Source organism: Chamaea fasciata, unplaced genomic scaffold, assembly GCF_029207755.1.
Source record: "Chamaea fasciata isolate MVZ Bird 193981 ecotype frontalis unplaced genomic scaffold, bChaFas1.0.hap1 SCAF_20, whole genome shotgun sequence".
Classification (NCBI taxonomy): Eukaryota; Metazoa; Chordata; class Aves; order Passeriformes; family Sylviidae; genus Chamaea; species Chamaea fasciata.
In genome coordinates, this window is record NW_027094105.1 from 9,676,817 (window position 1) to 9,695,945 (window position 19,129).

Below are 19,129 nucleotides of genomic sequence, written 5' to 3' on the forward strand. Positions count from 1 at the left end.
GGAAAATTATCATTTCTATGATTTAAGGCGTACGTCTTTCGGGGATTTTTATATATAAGCCACAAATGAGCTGCTGAGCTTAACGTGCTGTAAGTGCATAAATGACATGTAGGTTTAGTTTTTACAGCTTGCAGTGCTGTAATTTATGAGCTGTCAGTGGTCTCGCTGGAAGGAGCCGTTCAGTTGGGGCTGGCTGGTGCAGCGGAGGCTGCTCCAATGCAGGGATGCAGTTAGATAACCATGAGAGGTGATTTTCAGACCTCTGACCCTCCCTCCCTGAGACGGTCACCTCCTGCTGGGCTCTGAGCAGCCGAGCAGTGTAGCCTTCTGCAAACTGCTCCTTTTGGGGTAGTTTGAACTTGGAATTTACCCAATGTGACCTCTGTCCTTTAATATTTAATGGAGCGCTTCGGTTTGTTGAATGTTTTATAAATATGTGTGTGTGTGTGTATATATGTATAAAAACACATATATGTCATGTATAAATTATGTGTGTTATATGTGTGTTATATGTGTTATATATATATATGTTATATATAATGTATATGTTATATAGTATATATGATACATATATAACACACATATATATAACACACATATATATAACACACATATATATAACACACATATATAACACGCATATATATAATATATATCTATATATATAAACCCCCCATATATATATACATATATATATACACACATATACATATATAAAATTTAATGGGAATCAAGAAATTAGTTTGGGAAGTAGTTCTCCAAATGTTATTCCTTTTCCCTAACTCGGATTTCTCCCCGAGCCGGGGAGTGGCCGGCGCTTGTGTTTGTGTGTGTGTTTGTGTGTGTGTTTGTGTGTGTGTTTGTGTGTGTGTTTGTGTGTGTGTTTGTGTGTGTGTTTGTGTGTGTGTTTGTGTGTGTGTTTGTGTGTGTGTGTTTGTGTGTGTGTGTTTGTGTGTGTGTGTTTGTGTGTGTTTGTGTGTGTTTGTGTGTGTTTGTGTGTGTTTGTGTGTGTTTGTGTGTGTTTGTGTGTGTTTGTGTGTGTTTGTGTGTGTTTGTGTGTGTTTGTGTGTGTTTGTGTGTGTGTTTGTGTGTGTTTGTGTGTGTGTTTGTGTGTGTGTTTGTGTGTGTTTGTGTGTGTTTGTGTGTGTTTGTGTGTGTTTGTGTGTGTTTGTGTGTGTTTGTGTGTGTTTGTGTGTGTTTGTGTGTGTTTGTGTGTGTGTTTGTGTGTGTGTTTGTGTGTGTGTGTTTGTGTGTGTGTGTTTGTGTGTGTGTGTTTGTGTGTGTGTGTTTGTGTGTGTGTGTTTGTGTGTGTGTGTGTGTCTCTGTGTGTGTGTGTCTCTGTGTGTGTGTGTCTCTGTGTGTGTGTGTGTCTCTGTGTGTGTGTGTGTGTGTCTCTGTGTGTGTGTGTGTCTCTGTGTGTGTGTGTCTCTGTGTGTGTGTCTCTGTGTGTGTGTGTCTCTGTGTGTGTGTGTCTCTGTGTGTGTGTCTCTGTGTGTGTGTCTCTGTGTGTGTGTCTCTGTGTGTGTGTCTCTGTGTGTGTGTGTGTCTCTTTGTGTGTGTGTGTGTCTCTGTGTGTGTGTGTCTCTGTGTGTGTGTGTGTGTGTGTGTGTTTCTGTGTGTGTGTGTCTCTGTGCGTGTGTGTTTCTCTGTGTGTGTGTGTGTGTGTCTCTGTGTGTGTGTCTCTGTGTGTGTGTCTCTTTGTGTGTGTGTCTCTTTGTGTGTGTGTCTCTTTGTGTGTGTGTCTCTCTGTGTGTGTGTCTCTGTGTGTGTTTGTGTGTGTCTCTGTGTGTGTGTGTGTGTGTGTGTGTGTGTGTTTGTGTGTGTTTGTGTGTGTTTGTGTGTGTTTGTGTGTGTCTGTGTGTTTGTGTGTGTCTCTGTGTGTGTGTGTGTGTGTGTGTGTGTGTTTGTGTGTGTGTCTCTGTGTGTCTCTGTGTGTGTTTGTGTGTGTGTGTGCGCGATGCTCCCCGGTGCTGGCGGCAGTTCGGGGCAGTAACTGAGCCCTCCCCTCCGCAGGCACCTGAACCTGAGCGTGCGGCCCAAGACGCTGTCGGCGCTGGTGCGGAGCGGCGTCCCCGAGGCGCTGCGGGGCGAGGTGTGGCAGCTGCTGGCAGGGTGTCACAACAACGACCACCTCGTGGAGAAGTACAGGATCCTCATCACTAAGGTACCGCGCCTTTTTTCAGCTCTTTTTCCCACCCCGTTTCTGAAAGAATGGGAATGCAGTGGCTCCAAGTGTACTCTTGCCTGAGGGCCATACCTGAATGTATCAAGGAGTGACTGTGATTCAATCCTCCAGCAAAATGCCTGACAGAGAGCTGCTGGTGGCATTACGCTGCTTTCTTTTTATAGTCCTGTTTCACTCAGCCGAGTTCTGAGTTTGTAAAAAATAAGTATCCTATTAATTGCTTTCGTAATGGACAAATTCATTTTCTTTGCTGTTTTGGCTTTTCGGAATGGAAGCTGAATTTTGTTGTGTTGTCTCAGTGTTTATGCTAAAAATCCAACGTAGTAGAAATTGCAGCCTTTCTGGGTAGAAAGAAAACAGAGCAATGTGGATGTTTTTGCATTAGACAGCAGTTTTGTGACTTCTCATCTTGATTGCTGACCTCAGTAAGGTAGGAAAAGGATGTGAGAATTGTACGTACAGACATCACTCAGTGGTTCTCCAAGTTCAAGGAAGAAATGGGTCACCAAATGAAATGTCACTTTCTTATCCAGAAAACTGATGTGTTAATTTGGATTTGACCATTATCTGTATAGCTACATTGGATTTTATTGCTTTCATCAAGCATGCAAGTCTAGAAGGACTGTATTAGAAATTATTAATGATGCAGCTTTAGTAGTAATACAACAGAAATTAATTATTCACCAGTTAAAAAGCAAAACAAGTGAATCAGACTTTGTATATCTATATTCTGATGGCACAGATTCACAAGGAGCGATTAAAGACCTTATTCCGAGGGCAGGAGGGCTTCTGAAATTAAACTCAGTTTCTGCTGAAGTCATGCAGGAAGGATCCTACATGATGTGAATGAATCATGTTAGATCAACTAAAAATGTTCTGCCATAAGTATTTTCATATACTTGGTGAACATAGAAGAAACTTGATCCAAATTCCTTAATACTGCCTTATGCATTGTAGAGCTGTAAGTTGGACTTTATGGCGAATAAATCATATAAGTAATGTGGAGGTTGAGTGCTCTGGCAAGGAGTGATCACACCTATCCTGTTGTGTTATTTTAATTGCCTGGTGAGTAGTTGTCGCCCTCACTTGTTCCTCTGTTTCAGTGTTTTGGTATCAGAATGCAAAAGATGTCTTTGTGGCACAGTTGGTGACACGTTCTGCTACTATCTTTGTCAGCTGGAAGGGGATAGTGTAACATTTCATTTTTAAACCTGTGAAACCTTTCCACTCCTTTGCATTTGGCTGAGACAAAGAAAGTAACCTGCATCTCATGTGTTGGAAGCATCACAGGAGTCCAAGTACGAGGGAGAGTAGGCTGCTGGTGCACTGTGTTCTGCTCAAAAGTACTGGCTATACCTGCAGTGATCATTCAGCACAGAAACTAAGTAGGAAATTAGAGAGCATGGGTCCTGATTGACCGTTTTCAGGCCCTGCTGTAGTCTCGTGAGGTGTGTAGTTTATCACCAGCATGCTGCCACAGCCAGCTCAAGCAAATGGAAATGAGGTTTCCCTAATCTGGAGGTGCCATGTTAGCCCAGTGCCATGGCTGTTTGTTTTGTTGTGACTTCAATATGGAAACAGGCCGGGACTGTTCCTCTAGAAGGGGCAGAGGTTGGTGTTTGAAAGCAGAAATGTGTGCTGGCTCACAGGGGAATCGGGATTTCTTCAGTCTGCAGGCAGTGGAAGAAGTGCAAGGTTTTAAATAGGGCTATCTCTCCGTGGCTGTGTGGAGGTACTGAAGAGGAGAAGAGGCAAAAAATGCAAGGATTGTTTGGGAGGCTGAGGAGAACATGAATTCAAGGCCCAGCAATATAACGTTTGCAGACCCTTTGCATGTAGCCAAGAGTATAATAATGCTGGACTGCACTTTGGCCTTAAATTTTTGTTTTCATGCCTTTCTTAGGCATGAAATGTGATAATTTTGGAGTTCTAATGTGACTAATTCTTACTGCTCTTTAAATAGCGGCTCAGTTACAGTCAGTATGCAGCACTGCATAGGAGTAAATGTTCCTGGGAAAAAAATTGTTAATTATATGAAGACAAGGGTCCATTATATTACGTTGCTTTCCCATCTTTGTAATGCTTTGCCATGTTTTGCATGTCACTGATTCCAATTCCTCTCTGGCAAGCCTGCAGTTATTTGCATTACCATGCCTTGAAGGGGGTTTGTGTGAGAATAACTGCTGTGGTGGAGTGCAGGAGCACAAGGAGTCCATGTAAAACCTGTGCCCTGAAATGTGAGCAGGAGATGCAGAAAACCTGTGTGAGTGGTCATGATGCTCATAATCCCTTCTGTCTTCATGTTGCCCTCTGTTCCTGTAGCTGCATTTGATTTTTGCCAGGCTTTTCATGACCCCGTGCAGCAGCACAGTCCCAAATTAATAAGGATCTGTGTTGACAGCTGCTTCAAAACCTTCTGGCCTGTTTCAGGGATTTTTTTCCCTTATGCACAAAATGTTGGATGCAACACCCCAGGATTTCTTCTGGTGGTTGCTTTCCTGGGCAGGCCCAGGTTATCTCTGGTTTTTGCTTTCCTTTGCAAATTAATTGCTGCAAGGACAGTTTGTTTACTGTTGAGTTGTGGCTACTGAAGGATTGAAAAGGAAATATCTCCTGTTGTGCTCTACCATGCGGAAGAGCTGTGTCTAGCCATCTTCTTGAATACGACTTAAAAATGGCATTGAAACTGTGTTTCAAGGTGTGCTCCTTGTGTTTTAGTCATCATGACAGCACATATTATTTGTTTGCTCTGGTTTTCTTTGCCACACGCTGGCTGGGGTTTTGCTCTCTGTGCTTTTGTTATTGCGGGAAGGTTGAAGTTTCACCATCATGGTGCTTCCACGAATTACTTTTGAGAATTTGCACACCATCTGTGTGCAATAATAAAGCTTTTAGCAGCTCCAGATTGCCACGCTCGTGGTGGGGAGTGTGGATGAAAGCCAGCCCAGTGAATTAAGGTCATGTCCCTACTGGGGACAGAAAGCAAGCTCTAGGTAAAACGATCTAGACAATCCCTGGGAGAGGCAGCTGGTCCTGGTAGCACTTTGGCAATCCCAGTTCTGGCTGTTAATCTTCAGCCACTGAAGGTAGCAAAAGACCCGTGGGGACTCACTCCAGGTATTAACGGACACCTGCAAGAAAAATACTGCATGTTCTTGACAGGCATAGGTGGATGGGAAGTGTTGTTGAGTAGAAAATGTGTAAAGCGAGCCAGACAGGCAAAAAAAGATAAATAATCACGGTAGAAAGCGAAGGAGACAACAGCCACTTCTCAGACCAATTTTAGAAAGGATTAATACGACTACTGCATCTGTCAGTGGAGAAGTTCCTCATAATATCAACATTAAAAGCTGACATTTACAATATTGAGGAGAAAATAAAAAGCTTGTGGGTATAGGACTGTGTGGGAGGAAGTAATGTCGAAAGGAAAAAACCATGAACTGTTGTACCAGATAAATACACTATATTAAGAAAATTACAACGTGAGAGGGACATCTTGTGGCACAAATAAAATAAAAAATAATAGTCCAGTGTCAGGAGGAGTATCCTGGAATGTTACCCCGGGGTCACCGTTTCTGGGAGAAATCCCAGGCCTGGTAAGAGATTAATTTGTTCCAGTCTTTCTTATAGCAGGGCTCCTGCTACCCACTTTCTCATCTTCCCACCTTTTTGTCTCCATGAGACGAGGATTATAGAACACAGACGTTCTACCAAATATACTTGTCTGTCTTGGTGCAAATGATGCAAGTTTTTAATGAAGAAATAGATTAAAATGTCACTACCATTATTTGACTGAATGTGTTGTCATCGGTGGCATAAAATGTGACAGAACCTTAGCTGTGGGTGGTTAACACTTATTTTCCACTTGTATCACAATCATATTTCCATATGTTCCTGTAAATTAAAAAGAATACATTGAATTTTCAGGAGGACAGAGGGCCATGACTGTGTACGATCAACTGAAATGGAACCTACCCTACATCTGCGCATCACAGTGTCGCCTTGTCAGTGTGCCTGAACCTTGAGATTCCTTGTTTGATTAGTTCTGATCACATGCTGATAAAAGTTTAATTATCTTTTACCAGCAGCAGTTTTCCCAGGAGTTCTCATTGTAACTTTGAATAATTTCTGGAGTACTTTTCATTGCCTTAGATGAGAGGTGGTGCTGTACCATGGTGGAGTGGGGGAAGGCTCTGCATCGCAGCGGTATTTTCAGTGTCACGGACCTCAGCCACACGTTTTGGTGTCTTTAGGAGAGGTTTTCATGCTGGGCTGGTGGTGCACCCCAGCAGAGAGCTGGGGAGCAGGCGCTGTACCCCAGTTATCTTCCAGGTGCAGTTTGCTTCACCTTCTGGGCTGGCTTGTGGTGCAGGGGCAGGAGGAGGTGGAGCTATTGCCGCTTTGGGTGTTTTAAGCAAGCAGGAGTGAGCTGGCAAGAGCACTGAGTGGAGTCATTGCTCTCGGCTTCGGAGAAACAATAGAATGTCAGTTAAAGGAAAAAACAGACGTGGCTCTTCTACAGAAATACCTCAGCTCTAAGGGCGTTAAGCTTTTCATAAAAACCTGAACACTGGGGAGTTCTTCATTTCATGGTGCATCTTCTGTTTAAAAATTTCAGCAGCCAGATGTTGTTTTGGTTGGGCTCAGTATTTCCATTGCTACCTTGTTTTTATGTATCTGACATAGAAAGTTGAATGTATCAACATACATTTTCTTGGGGCTGTTTTTAATGTGTCTATTCCTGCCCAAGGATCCAGAAATACTATTTGAATCAATCGGTATGTAAATCATTCTCAGCTTTGGAAAGATAGGAGATCATTTCTCCAGCAGTAATTCAATCATAGCTTGTTTTTTGTAAATCCACAATACCCTGGCCTAAATTTAATTCAAAGTTTATGTTTCCTAGCTACAGTTCTAGCACTTCAGTTGCCATGAGTAGAAGCACCATAAATTTAAAAAAAAAAAAAAAAAAAAAAGGTGGACAATAGTAAAGAGATCTTTTTTGGGTTAAAGATAGGGCAGAACCCCCAAATTTTTGTTTTCAGACGTTTGTATGAGACAAACTAAAAATCTGCCAAGTCATGCTGTTGTCCAGCCCAGATTTTTGGCCAACACAAGTGTATCATGAAATGTTTTCCGTGCTTACTGGTCAGCTAAAAACCTGCGAGTTGCAGCTCGATTGCTTTGACCTCTATCCCTTTGGCCTCAATTAATTTCCCATTAGGTATTCTGCAGAATGGCCACTGTTTAGCTTGGGTTAACCAAAACCTTGGGTTTGTTGGTATTGGTTGAATTCAGCGTGTGGACTTAAGCTTGTAAGGATCCCAATTGTGCACTTTCATGTCTGGCTAAATGATTTTGGTTGCCAGAGAGCTTCACTCCGGTTTTTTACTGGCTTGATCCATTCAAATACAAATTCCTGTAGCAAGGCCTTGTCCTAAGCAGTGGCAGTGGGGCAGTCTGGTGTCAGGCTCAGAGAATGAGCTCCCACGTACCCGGGAACATTTTCCAGCCTGTCAGTTGTAGCTCTTGACAAACAATAAACCAAAGCTGTACCTTGTTATGCCTCCCTGCCTTCAAAGAGGTTTTTCTGGTTAAATAGTGAGATGGTATTAACTTTAGGGTGTGAGTACAAGTTGAAGTGCTGTGCTGTGAATCTCTCGCGTGTTTGCTGGCTGGAATGTCGCTGGGTTTTCTGGTTTGGTGTCCGGTGTCCCGGGGACTGTCAGGGACAGCGGTGCCTTTGCGTTCTGTGTGTGTCTCCGTGTTTGGAGGGAGGCGCCTGCCCCCCTGGAGCAGCATCTGGATTAACGGTGGGACATGGTTCTCAGCCACGCCCTTGGTTTCAGGTGTTTCCTAAACAACACTCAGCACACCCAGGAAAGGCACGTTTATTCCAGAATAGGTATTTCCCCGAAAGGGCTGGGGATGGAGAAGCCTTTAAGTGACGACGAAGCGCGTGAATTCAGGGCGGTGATGGACGGTCGGCGCTCGCCGTGCAGGGTGCGGGAGGAGGAGCGGGCTGCGCTGGGTGTGCGTCCCTGCGGCACCGGCACGGGCAGGGCCGGCACCCGCCTGCGCTGCCGGGGCCGGCGGGGTCGCGCCGGGTGAGGCTCCCACCGCCCCCGGCCGCCCGCGGATCCGCCTCGCCCAGCGCCCCCGGAGCGCGAGCCCGCCTCGCCGGGGCTGCGGCCGGCGCTGCCCGGCTCCCTGCGCGCCGGGGCGGGCGCACGGGGGCCGGGGCTGCGGCCCCGCTCCCCGCCGGGTCCCCGCCGCGCCGCGCCCTCCCCCGCGCTCCCGCCGCCTCCCTCCCCTTCCTCCCGCCTCCCCGCCCCCGGCTCCGCATCGCCGCGGCCGGAGCGCACGCCGCCCGCCCGAGGATGCTCCGCGCTTTTGTTCCCCCGCCGCAGGTAGGGCCGGGGCGGCGGGGTCGGGCCGGGCGGGGGGCGGCGGGGCGGCGGCGGCGGGGCCGGGGCGGCGGCGGCGGGGCCGGGAGAGGCGGCGAACAAAAGCGCCGTGCAAAATGGAGCCAGCAGAGAAGGGCTGGACCCCCGCCCTCCCCGCCGCGCATCCCCCCGCCCGGCTGCCGGGGCTCCGGGGAGGCGGCATCGCCTCCCGCTGCCGCCGGCGGGGCGTGGGGAGGGAGCGGGGCTGGGGCCGGGGCCGCCGGGGAGCGCCGAGCAGGGCGTGGGGAAGGAGGGGAGCGGCGGAGGTGGCAGCGCGGGGGAGAGGCGGTTCTGTAAAACACTTTCCCCTTCTCTCTGTCAGCCTTTGGAAGGACTCTCGTCCTGACTCGGTGGAGGTTCCTCTCCCTCTTCCCCCAGCCCCTCATCCCTCCTCGGCGCGGCAGCCCACCCAGGAGGGAGGGCATCAGTATCAGCCCTCTCCGGTGCGCCGGGGAAGTTGCTGACATGCCTGCCGCCGGGTCCCGGTGCACCGGCAGCGGCTGGGAGCCGGATTTAAAGGGGAATTGTGCTGCAGACAATGCACAGCAGCAGCATCTGGAGCAGCCCTGGGGACTGGAGCTCCGGTTTTGACATTGCTGCACGCACAGCACCAGCCGCAATGACAGCAGCTGCCTGGAGTGGCTGCAGGCAGCAGGCAGGAGCATGAAGTAGAGAGATCACTGCAGTGCTCAAGATGAACTCCTCTTTGGTTGGCAACCAGAGTGGCCGGCCCTTCTGTCTCCTGGCCATTAGCTATTTGGAGACCATCAATTTTTGCCTCCTGGAAGTGGTTATTATTGTGTTCCTCATGGTGCTGATTATTTCGGGCAACATTATCGTGATATTTGTCTTTCACTGTGCACCTCTGCTGAACCACCACACCACCAGCTACTTCATCCAGACTATGGCGTATGCTGACCTCCTGGTGGGCGTGAGCTGTCTGGTGCCTTCTTTGTCTCTGCTGCACTATCCTATTGTTTTGAGCGAGTCCTTGGTTTGCCAAATCTTTGGTTATGTGGTATCAGTGCTGAAGAGCGTCTCCATGGCCTCCCTGGCCTGCATCAGCATTGACAGATACATTGCCATCACCAAGCCCCTGACCTACAACACGCTGGTTACCCCGTGGAGGCTGCGAATCTGCATATTGACCATTTGGCTCTACTCCTGCCTGGTCTTCTTGCCCTCCTTTCACTGGGGAAAGCCTGGATATCACGGGGATGTGTTCCAGTGGTGCGCCAATTCCTGGAACACCGATGCCTATTTCACCCTCTTCATCGTGGTGATGCTCTACGCCCCGGCCGCTTTCATCGTCTGCTTCACCTACTTCAACATCTTCCGCATCTGCCAGCAGCACACCAAGGAGATCAACGAGCGGCGGGTGCGCTTCAGCTCGCAGGACGGGGAGGCCGGGGAGGCCCAGCCCTGCCCGGACAAGCGCTATGCCATGGTCCTCTTCCGCATCACCAGTGTCTTCTACATCCTCTGGTTGCCCTACATCATCTATTTCCTGCTGGAGAGCTCCAATGTCTATAGTAACCGCGTCGCGTCCTTCTTGACCACTTGGCTTGCCATTAGCAACAGTTTCTGCAACTGTGTCATTTACAGTCTCTCCAACAGTGTCTTTCAGAAGGGGCTGAAGCGTCTCTCGGGGGCCATCTGTGCCTCGTGTGCTAGACAGAGGGTAGCTAAGGACTCCTCTACCTCTAGGAGCAAAAGATCTTCCAATGGATGTCATGTCTAGGACGCCCGTCAGCTGGACTGGGAAGTGCAGGGACAATTGCGTAGATTGCAAAATAACTTAGATACGATTTTAAGATACCCAGATTTGCAAAAAGGTTTCTGAGAAATGCTGCTGACATAGAAGGATCAGGAGCACATATCGTTGTGGTTTCACTTTAAAAAAATGATTGCTGTGGAGGAGGCTGTGGAGTTTCACCTCCACATTCATTTTAAAGAATAAAGCTGTATCTTGACACTTACCTCTCCAGCTGGTGTGACTGAATGGAGTGGGTGTCTGAGAGCTTCAGCAAAATGTAGTCTTTCTTACAGCTTTACTGGGTTCTTTGGAGATTCGTGCTTCACATGTAAATGATAGATCTGAAGTGGAAATGTCACAGTCTATGGTATATTACAGGGATTTTTTTTTAATGTATGCCAAAGTATATTGACACAACGTTCCAGCGTCAGAACAGAAGGGGCCAAACAATTTGTTTTTCAGTGCTACCTAGACAGGACTTGTAGAACAGGAGTGCACAGTGTGAAGATTTCAGTGTGAGCTCTGTTCACGAGCCGTGAGTGCAGCGATGTGGTCTGGGCAGTCGTACTCTTAGGGCTGATCTGGCCTCCGTGCCCTGTTTCCCTGGTAGGATGCATGTTTGGATCAGAGTGCGGCATCTGTGTTTTCCTGTTTGTTGTGAAGTAAGAAGAAAAACTTGGATCAGACCAAATTTAGCGGTTAAATAAAATGTGTTTTGATAAGCTGAGAGATAATACGTGTTGCTTTATGATACCAGAGTTGTGGCAGCCACTCAAGGATGATGCCAACATGTGAAAATTGTTCTCAAACCAGTGGAGAAATGCCGCGGGTTTGTATGTGGAAATTTTCTCAAGAACAACTTTAAAAATAACGTCTCCCTTTTTTTTTTTTTTTTTTTTTTTTTTAATCTAAATTCTTCTGATATTTTACATACTGGAACTTAAGGGGAAAGGAAAGAAAACAATTGTCTTCTAAACAGCTAAGGGAACTATGTTGTAAATTTAACTGTAGTATTTGAGTTATTCATAAGTGCACAGAGCTAAATCAGAGACATTTTTCTTTAGCCTTCGTGGGATTAAAGATGGTTCAAATATAGCAGGAGCTAAATCCTGTTGGCAAAAGCATATCTAACTGGTCAGACAAAGGCAATATCTGAGGAACCAAATCTCATTGACCACAGCTTGTTCAAGCTAGCCTGGATTAAATGTTTTGAGTACTGTCATGCTGTTAAGAAGGCAGAATGGCCCTCAAATTGTTGAGTTTTTCCTAAAGAATATCCTTGTCTTTTTACTGATGCCATTTTGGAAATGAAAGTGAAGCAAGTATTCCTGTGGTGGTGGATTGCAGTGTCTCCCTGGTGCAGGGCTGTCCCTCTGTGTCTCCTGCTCTGAGAGCAGGTTGTGCCCCCGACCATCCACCCTCTGTGCCCCTCCTTGCGCTTCCCGTCACTGCCTTGTGCTGCTGGCTGGGGAATTCCCTGGGCTCCTCTGGTACAGCTGGTGTGCTCTTAGTCACAGTGGGAATGAAAAAAGGATAGGGAAAAATAATGTGGTATTTTTAGAATTGGGGTAATTCTCTTGGCCCAAGGGAAGGCTCTGTTTTGGTAAATGGTTTCAAGTCTGTGTTGTTCTAGATCGAGATCATATTTTTAATACTCTGCCCCATCCCTCCTGCGAACTCCCCCCTCCTCCCTGCTGTGCTGTGAGCCCTGGCCTCTCCTCTCTGTGCCTTGCCCTGGAGGATACCAGCTTGTCTCTGCCCCGTCACATGCCACGATTGCTACAGCCCTGCTGCCCATCCACATTTGCTCCAGTACAGTCTCGTGGGGCTGCCAGTGAGGAAATGGGGAAGGAGAGAGGGAGCAGCAGGATGAAGCATTCCTGGCATGGCACGTATTTATCAGCACTCGGCGCTGGTACACTTGAGTTCCTCTCCTGGGTGTGTGTGTACCTGTGCAGGGGAGGATGGGGCAGAGCCCCCTGCTGCTGCTGCTGCCTCCTTCTGTTGGAGAGTCCCAGGGCAAAGCATTTAAGTGGCATCCTGGTCAGCTTCCAGCAAATTGCATCCACAGCTGATCCAAACCTCTCAAGGCAAACATCCTCTTTGGTTCATCTGAAATTTTAAGAGCACAGGTTGTCTACGCCCTGCTGCCTTCACTCCACCATTTCCTGCTCTCTTAGGAGTAAAGAGCAGAGAGGGGCTTGTGCTGGATGCCCGCAGACACGCCCGGGGTGCTGCAGAGCCCTCCCAGTCAGGATTTTGGATAGACACAGACAGCCGTGGGGGGAGCACAGGGCTGGAGTGACTCACTTGGGAAAGAAGTGGGATAATAAGCTCACAGCACACGGTGGCTGATTGTCTCGGGCGCTCTGTGGGTATGATGGCAAAGGTGGGCTTTGGGGAACAATTCAAGGGCTTTAGTCACTAATATCAAAGTGTGTGTGTGTGGTATTTTTGGAACAGCCTCTCAGGTAAACTCCCCGTAGCCTTTCTCTGATTCTTCACCTTATCCAACATTTCCGAGTCTTTGAAATAGCATTTGATTAAACTTAATGGAAGAGAAGAATCTGCTGGGGCATAAAACCCTAGAAATGGCAGTTTCGGGTTTAAGTGGAAGCTGGAAAGCAAAGATTGTTGCTTTTGGGGTTTTTTATGGCTAAATAGAGGGTTTGAATAGGAGCATTATGTGCTAGTTCTTGAGAATTTTGAAAGGTTTTAAAATGGTCAGGGGTCTAAATCATGACACAGAGATTTAACTGGAGCTGGAGCAGTTGCTCCTTCAGCCCTGAGCCTGGAATTGCTCTTGGAGCACGGTGGCTGATCCAGATGCGGATGCATTCTTGCAGCTGTTGCTGCTTTGCAGCGAAGGTTCAGTTCTAACATTCCTGACAGCCAGGCTGTTTTCAGTTGCCTTACTCATCTCCAAGTCTTCCTCAGCTCAGACGTTTTCCGTAAGAGGTGAAAATCAGGATTTGGAAGTCTCCAGGAGATAAGGATGGAGAGGAGTTGCAGCCAATCGATGTATTGAAGTTTCATCCACTGTACAGACACTTGTAGTGTTGCCTCAGTAGCTTAGTTTTAGTGTCAAATATTTCTTTTTATCTGTGTTAATTTATTGATATTTTAAAAATTTTACATTTTTTCCCCTCTTAAGTTAATGTTGGTGTAGTATGCGTTTGGATATTTTAAATATTTATAACATTTGAGTCCGTTGTCTTCAGTGAAATTGCAGGGGGTGAATTCTGTTCCCTGTGCCAATGGTGGGACAAATAATTGTGACAAACATGACTTTGTTTCTCAGCAGAGCACTGAACACCTTTTGTCATGCCCCCCGCACAGGCACAGGGGTCCTTCCCATCACAACCTGTTCCTGGAATGGTCAGGCAGCAAACTTTGCAACTGCATCATTTTCATCCTCCACATGTGACACGAATCCACTCCTGGCTCTGTCTGTGTCTGGGTGCTTTGGGAATCAGTGGTGAGAGCACTGCACAGATAAATGCCACGCCGAGGAGAGGACAGAAATCAAATTGCATCTTCATAACAATGGGGTTGTGATAAGATTAAGTGAACTAATTTTGAAGTTCCGTCTCAGACTATAAATTTATTTTTTATTAGAGTTATCTGCCTCACTTTCAAATTAAGCTGCTGGAAGGTTCAATTTGCAAGATGCAATTCAGTGGTTTTTTTTGATGCCATGGGAAAGATTTCTATACTCACAGCTTCTCAGATGATGGTAATTTGCTTGGTGTAGAAGTCCTTTTTTTTTTTTTTTTTTTTTCCTAAAAAGATTACTGGAAGTTTAGGTTGTGATTATGTTGTCATTTTCCAAATATACTGGGAAAGTAGCTGTGAAATATTATTTTTTTATGATCTCAATCAAGGGACAGTATTTTTTAACTCAACAGAAATCTTTTGTGTCAGACAAAAGTTTTGCTGTTACCTACTGTTAATTTTATTTTATTAAATGTTACCAATTCCTACAGTCTTTATTTCTTGTTGGGGAGTTTGTACTTGTTTTTAAGCTTCTTATCACTCAGAAATATGTTTCTACCACTTGGAATTCTGACATGGCTCAGTGTCAGAGTGCCAAGGGGCAGTTTTGGGTATTTGTCACGAGTCTTTGACAGGAAGAAAGGGGAACAAAGTACCGAGGCACAGAGAATTGCAAGAGACAGAGAATTCCCAAAGGCATCGTTCCCTCCCGCTCGTAGAAAGGCTTTATGTGTGACAACCCTAAATTTCAGTTTGTCTGTTCTGAAAGAAGACACTTCCAAGGCCTGGGTGTGATAGGAGGTGGAAACATTCAGTGTGCCAGTTCAATATGCAGATTTGTTGCTATTTATCGTGGTGTTCCCAAGTGCTGTGATGATCAAGGCAGTCACTCCATGAGTCAGGAAGTCTGAAATATTTCAGTCTGATCTTACTTTACGTCAGGGTTTGAAGCTGACAAAACTTCTAAGTCAGGTTGGTGCTTTAAAAAATATTTCTTAGGAACCAGAATGTGAGCACAGGAGTCTGCCTTCAGATTTTAGGAACAAAAGACCCTTCTAAAATTTTTATGATTCATCTGTTTTAGGTATTTTAATAAGAGGAGGTGGAGGTTTTGGAAAGTTGTTCTTTGTTGTTGTTGTTTTAGCACATTCGGTTCTGAGTTTTTGAAGCACCTGCTGAAACTTTTGCCTGACTTGGCCCTTATTTTATTGTTTGATTTAGAATAGTTTCTTCTTCCCTTCCGTGACTTTGCAGAACACAACACGTCCTTCCCGTGGTGTCATTCAAGACAAACTCAGATTTTAATCCAGGTTTACCCAAATGTTATCTCTAATATTCCCTATACAGGGAATGCTGCTGTGTGTGTGGGGCCGTGCTCAGGCCAGACCTGGGGAGGCTGCAGCTGCTCAGGTTTTACAGGCTGTCTCCATCAAAGCAGAGAGCCCCTGTTTTGGCGTGGTGGGAGAACGTCCCATTTTCACTACAGAGGAGTGTGTTCTCCTGGCTTCTAGGCCCACATCTTCCGTCCAGTTGGAATTTCCATTATTGCCTGTGCTTTGCAGAGGTACTGCTTCCAAAGGTGTCTCTGCACATCAGCAAAGGCATTTGATACTAAAGTTACGTTTTTGGAAGGGGGTAGGTCTTCAAAATGAAAATTTAGTAAGCGTAGGACCAGGTGCAGTTTCGTTTAGAGAAAGAAACTGAAAGTTGTGGCCGATGGAAACAAAGAGAGGAAACCTGCTGGAGCAGGTCAAAACAATGGAGTATTTAACGTGGGTCATTTTCTTTGCAATACACACTTTTAAATACGGAGTTCAACCTTCTTGCTTTTCCTTTGCTGCTCCCTGGAGGCAGCTCCTCTGAGCCTGGGCTCTCCCACACGCACCCCAGAGGATTCCCTGCAGACCTGGGGTGATGATCGGCCCCTCATTTGCGTTCAGGTAATGTCAGTCTGTGTCACTCTTCTCTCTGTGAGGTGTTCCAGCCGCAGGGAGTTAATCTGGTGGGATATATTTTGTTTGGCCAGCTTCCCAGGTTTTTTTCCTGTGCCATTGTTTTCTAGACAGGTGAGATGTTTGTTTGTAGAGGCAGCTTTGCTGATGGTTCTCCACACAGTATTGAGTTGTGTCATCTGTCAGTTCTTACCCCGTTGCAGAGCGGAAAACAAGCCCCAGTCTGTCTGCTCTGCAGGCATTCAGTGTGGCTGCAGATGGAAGCGTTTGTGGGTCTCACCCATATCCCATTGGCATCTCCCGAGCTTTAGCAGTTAATGGAAGCATTGACAGAAGTGATGTTCCTGTGTCACGTCCACGTTGTTTCTTTACATCTCAGATGTCCTTCAGCAGTCTGTGCAGTCACAGCTGAGCCTCACGCTGGTGATTCCGTGCTTGTTTCAGCTGAGAAGCAGAAGTTGTTAAAGTCATCTTTGTTTTGTCCTGAAGCTGTTTCGGGGAATGTTGCAATCCCCGAGCTGATCCCAGGATGTGCAGGCTGTGCCCCAGGAGAGCCCAGGAGGCACCAGGTCCCTGTGGGACACACCTGTTGGTGGGTTGGGAACAGGAGCTTCATTGGCTGAGCGGTTTTAAGCAGTGCTGAGGGGATGCACATTGTATTAGATAATATTTGGAGAGACACCCATGTTTGGAAGGAAGGGATTGGAAGGCTCCACCTGCCCGTGCGTGGGGCCTGAGGTGCAGCCCAGGGGGGTTGGAACAGAGTGGGCAGTCCAGACTTTCTGTTCTGACTTCTATTCATGAATTTGTGACATGAAGACAGCAATTTTGCAATTCAAAGCTTTGGTTTCTTTCTGATGGTCATGACTGGAGATCCTTCCATTGAAAGGTGAAATAAATTCGAGTGGCTCCTCATAAAGATGAACTCAAATCTTGCTGTGCATATGCGAGTCATTCTCAGTGTTACACAGACCACATGAACCAAGCAGTCAAACGCTTAATAAACCAAGTCATTACTTTTATGGTAAATTGAAAAAAGTTCTTCTGGGATTTCAACTGTAAATGAATCCTTGAAAATCAATGATTAGATTAGTAAAGGATGACGTTTTAATATGCTGGCAGGAATATAGAGGGATTTGTCAGGGGAAGCAAAACCAGACTTTGCACTAAAGTGGCTTAGGTATATTTATAGTGCTAGTGATTCTGTGTGTGTGTGTGGGATCTTCGGACTATTTTAATATAATGTAAGGCTTTGAGCTTTAGCAAACTCAAGTTGCTCGTTTTATGAAGTTACATTAGTACCACACTGTGAAGTATTTTTAAATATTAGCATTACTGAGTATTGAAAGTATTTCATAAAACCATTTTTTAAAACGTTTTCTGTAGATGCTGTCGAATGAATTGATGTTTAGTGTACAAAGAAATAAAACCTGAGGGCTGTAAGGTACCTGTATGTTTCTGATCACCTCAGTTTTTGAGGGGTTAGGTATTTCTTGAGGTTGAATTGTCTTTAAAACTTATTAAAAATACTGGTGCAGTTAATCCTTTCAGAGGACAGAAAGCAGCATTACCTCCAGCCACGCTTTTGAACTGTCTGGAAGGATTTGCCATCCTTGTATTGTCTTGACAGACTCATGTCTTTGGAAATGCTGTACAGCACAGTCTTTTGCAGGTTCCTATGCTGATACATTTCTCTCCATATGTAACCTTTGAAATCTAGTTTCTATTGTAATTCTAGCATGTAAACACTAGATTCAATTTTGTATTCCTCTAATGAATGCAACAGGATGGAAACACGTTTGCAATTGCTAATGATGAGCTTTTTTACCGTTCTTAATACTCGTGGGTATGTCTTTTCTTCAGGGATTTCAGAATTGTATTCGTACCTTTTTAAATTGTTTTCTTCACGTGCTGTTTACAGTTAAACCACGAGCATGGGAGGCTGTGCGTGCATGTGCTTTTAGGTTGCTTTGCTGAATGAAATACAGTGGAGTGATCTTGCTTTAACACCTCTCTGTTGCCCAGAGAAGCTGAGATCCCCTGGATCCCTGGACGTGCCCAGGGCCAGGCTGGACAGGGCTTGGAGCAACCTGGGAGAGTGGAAAGTGTCCCTGCTGCCCGTGGCAGGGGGTGGAACTGGATGAGCTTTAAGGTCCATTCCAAGCCAAGCCACTCCGTGGCTCTGTGATGCTCATTTTTCCTGGTGTCCCGCCTGTCTCCTTGCACCTTTCCCAGTACCTGGTACAGCAGAAGGCACCGGTGGGGTTATTCTGCTGTGTTCTGTGGAGATCTGACATTGTCAGGGGTTGGTGTAAGGAGTTCTGGTGGGAGACAATCCAGCTCCTTACGCGAGCAGTGTTCCAACCGATAGTTTTTTCCTGAATGTCAGTGAAAAGGCCTAGAGTAGATGAAATCACAGGTGAGAATGTGTATGTGTGTGTTTGTAGGAACTTTGTGCACCTTTTAATGCTGGAAATTGTTTTGTATTAAAAGACGAGAAAGAGCTGTGAGCGTGGAACCCCTGCTAGGAAGGACTGTGGGGAAACCTCCACCAAAGCGGATTAGAAAAGCAAAGAGGTGAATTAGAGGCAGCCAGACCCTGGAGACTCTAATTCTGGTTTAGTTCTGACACAGCGGGGGCTGTCTGGGTGGGCTCCTTGATGGTCCTCGGCTCTGCTGGCTCTGCTCTGCCTCAGACAAGGGAGGGGTGTTCTCATGCACAAGGCAGCTGAGGAAGGGTTGCTGTTGGGGCTCCAGAATTACCTGTTTTGTGCCAACTCAGAACTGTTGTTAAAATACAGGGGAGGGGGGTTCTTCCACCCCGTGATTTTAATAGACATTTCTGTAGCTGATTTTTCAACTAATAATAAGAAAAACTACAGTTGAGCCAAAAATGACAAATGTTACTGAGTTAAAATAATACTTGCATATTTTTAACTATGAAATGGAGCTAGATAAATTGGAAGCATGTAAATATCTGATTCTAAATCTTTGCATAATTATTTCCAAGAGGTAATTTTGCTCTGAGCTATTAAAACTCCCAAGAAATGTATTATTCCCTTTTGACATGGTGTGTACCCCAGCTGTGTCATACATCTCTTGGCTTGTTTCCTTTTTGCTGTAGATGTACATACATATATATATTTGCGTGCTGTGCAGTTGTACAGTCACCGCCACGTTAAATTGATTGCTTTCCAATGAGTGTACCTGTGTATTTTACACGTGTGTGTGTGTGTATCCCCAAACAAGCAGTTTAACAGGGCAGTGGTTGTACAGCCACAGAGTTTAGGGCTTT

The 19,129-nt window shown here is 46.1% G+C and overlaps 2 protein-coding genes across 2 annotated transcripts in view; both read left to right on the forward strand.

Annotated features, from left to right (window-relative positions):
* The window catches only part of RABGAP1 (RAB GTPase activating protein 1), a 63,445-nt gene that overhangs the window by 22,974 nt on the left and 21,342 nt on the right, over window positions 1-19,129 (forward strand). The window contains exon 13 of the mRNA XM_066201362.1: window positions 2,014-2,164. Coding sequence (XP_066057459.1) covers window positions 2,014-2,164 — 151 coding nt within the window. The remainder of the gene's footprint in view (window positions 1-2,013; window positions 2,165-19,129) is intronic.
* On the forward strand, window positions 8,551-11,262 carry GPR21 (G protein-coupled receptor 21). Its single transcript, XM_066201369.1, has 2 exons — window positions 8,551-8,595; window positions 8,954-11,262. Exon 2 carries the CDS (start codon window positions 9,326-9,328, stop codon window positions 10,370-10,372), a length of 1,047 nt encoding a protein of 348 aa, XP_066057466.1. The 5' UTR covers window positions 8,551-8,595; window positions 8,954-9,325; the 3' UTR covers window positions 10,373-11,262.